At 47.6% G+C, this 1,494-nt stretch overlaps 1 protein-coding gene across 1 annotated transcript in view; it reads left to right on the top strand.

Annotated features, from left to right (window-relative positions):
- Positions 1-1,489, top strand: part of LOC119617831 (dehydrogenase/reductase SDR family member 11-like) — a gene marked incomplete at its 3' end in the record, with an annotated part of 3,767 nt that extends 2,278 nt beyond the window's left edge. The window contains exons 2-6 of the mRNA XM_037980520.1: positions 1-39; positions 136-230; positions 1,049-1,178; positions 1,264-1,356; positions 1,445-1,489. Coding sequence (XP_037836448.1) covers positions 1-39; positions 136-230; positions 1,049-1,178; positions 1,264-1,356; positions 1,445-1,489 — 402 coding nt within the window. The remainder of the gene's footprint in view (positions 40-135; positions 231-1,048; positions 1,179-1,263; positions 1,357-1,444) is intronic.
- Positions 1,490-1,494: the final 5 nt, after the last annotated feature.

The following is a 1,494-nucleotide window of genomic DNA, read 5'->3' on the forward strand; positions in this document are numbered from 1 at the left end:
CTGAGCGGCGGAACCAGCGGCTGGAAGAACATGCTGGATGTGAGAACCCCGCCGGGACCTTCCGTCCAGCTCTGGCTTCCCGTCGGACACGGGTGGTGTTTTTTTTTTTCATCTGCCCCGTTTGTGCTTCCGCAGGTGAACGTCGTGGCTCTGAGCGTCTGCACTCGTGAGGCGTACCAGTCCATGAAGGAAAGGAACGTGGACGACGGCCACATCATCAACCTGAACAGGTGAAGGTCCACCTGAAGACGCTGAAGAGTCGATTTCCTCTCTTCAGTTCTAAATGTTATCACTTCCTGATATACTGACTTCCTTCAGAGCAGTCAGTGGGATTTATGTAATGTCGGCTCTGTTAAATATCCAAACAGATCCTTTCAGGTACAACATGAACCGACACTGATCCCAGTAATTTCTTCTGATAGACCAAATGTGACCAGGAGGGGGTCACATTTGTTAAAACAAATCCAAACACCATAGGTTCAAAAAGATGCACCTGAACAACAGACTGAGTTCTCCCAAAAACACAATGTTTTATTAACAATTCAGTTAAAAACACCTTCCAGGCTTGCAACTCGATCCTAAAGACCAAAAAAAAAAGGCCCAAGGTACGGCCAATTCAGTTATTCCACACCAAAAACATGCAAAGCAAGCTAATCAAACCGAAAAGGAAAAACAGTAAATCTAAACAAATAAATCAAACACGAGGCGAAGACAGTAAACGCACTACAATCGTGGAACAAAGTGTTACTGTCCCGCACTTTAGAGCAGCAGGGTCAGAGGCGACATGCACCGTCCCATCAATCAGCTGCTAAAACCGCAGCAATTGTTGCCGTGGAGACGCAGTCCAAACTCTCAACCAAACAGGACAAAACAAGACAGCAGAGCGTCCCTGTCTGCTGCAGCTGTCAGCGCCACAGCACGCCAATCAATCACGCTCCACAAATCTTTAGATATTTGGTTGTAAATAGAAACATCAGAAACTCCTTAAACTCAATTAATAAAAGGTGGCCGTGTGTTCTGACCCGGTTGTCGTCTTTTTCCGTCGCAGCGTCTGCGGTCACTTTGTGTACCCCAGCGCCGACATCCATTTCTACACGGCCACCAAGTTCGCCGTGACGGCACTGACCGAGGGCCTGAGGCAGGAGCTGCTCGAGGCGAAGACTCACATCCGAGCCACGGTGAGGCTTCGGCTCCGTTCGGTGAAACATCATTTCTGCTCGTTTACAAACTGAAACTGTTTCTCCCCGTCTGTCTGTCTGTCAGTGTATTTCTCCGGGTGTCGTGGAGACAGAGTTCGCTCCGCGGTTCTATAACAAAACCCCAGGGAAAGCTGAAGAGATGTACTCTCAAATAAAGGTGAAACACATTTTATTGGTGTATGTTTTATGCTTTTATATTAGAGTAATTAAAAGGATAACTGAGCATTTCGTCTTCTGTCTGACAGCCTCTGGAAGCCGTGGACGTTGCTAATGCTGTCATCTACGTCCTGAGTGC

This window comes from Kryptolebias marmoratus, linkage group LG2 (genome assembly GCF_001649575.2).
Source record: "Kryptolebias marmoratus isolate JLee-2015 linkage group LG2, ASM164957v2, whole genome shotgun sequence".
NCBI classification, from domain to species: Eukaryota; Metazoa; Chordata; class Actinopteri; order Cyprinodontiformes; family Rivulidae; genus Kryptolebias; species Kryptolebias marmoratus.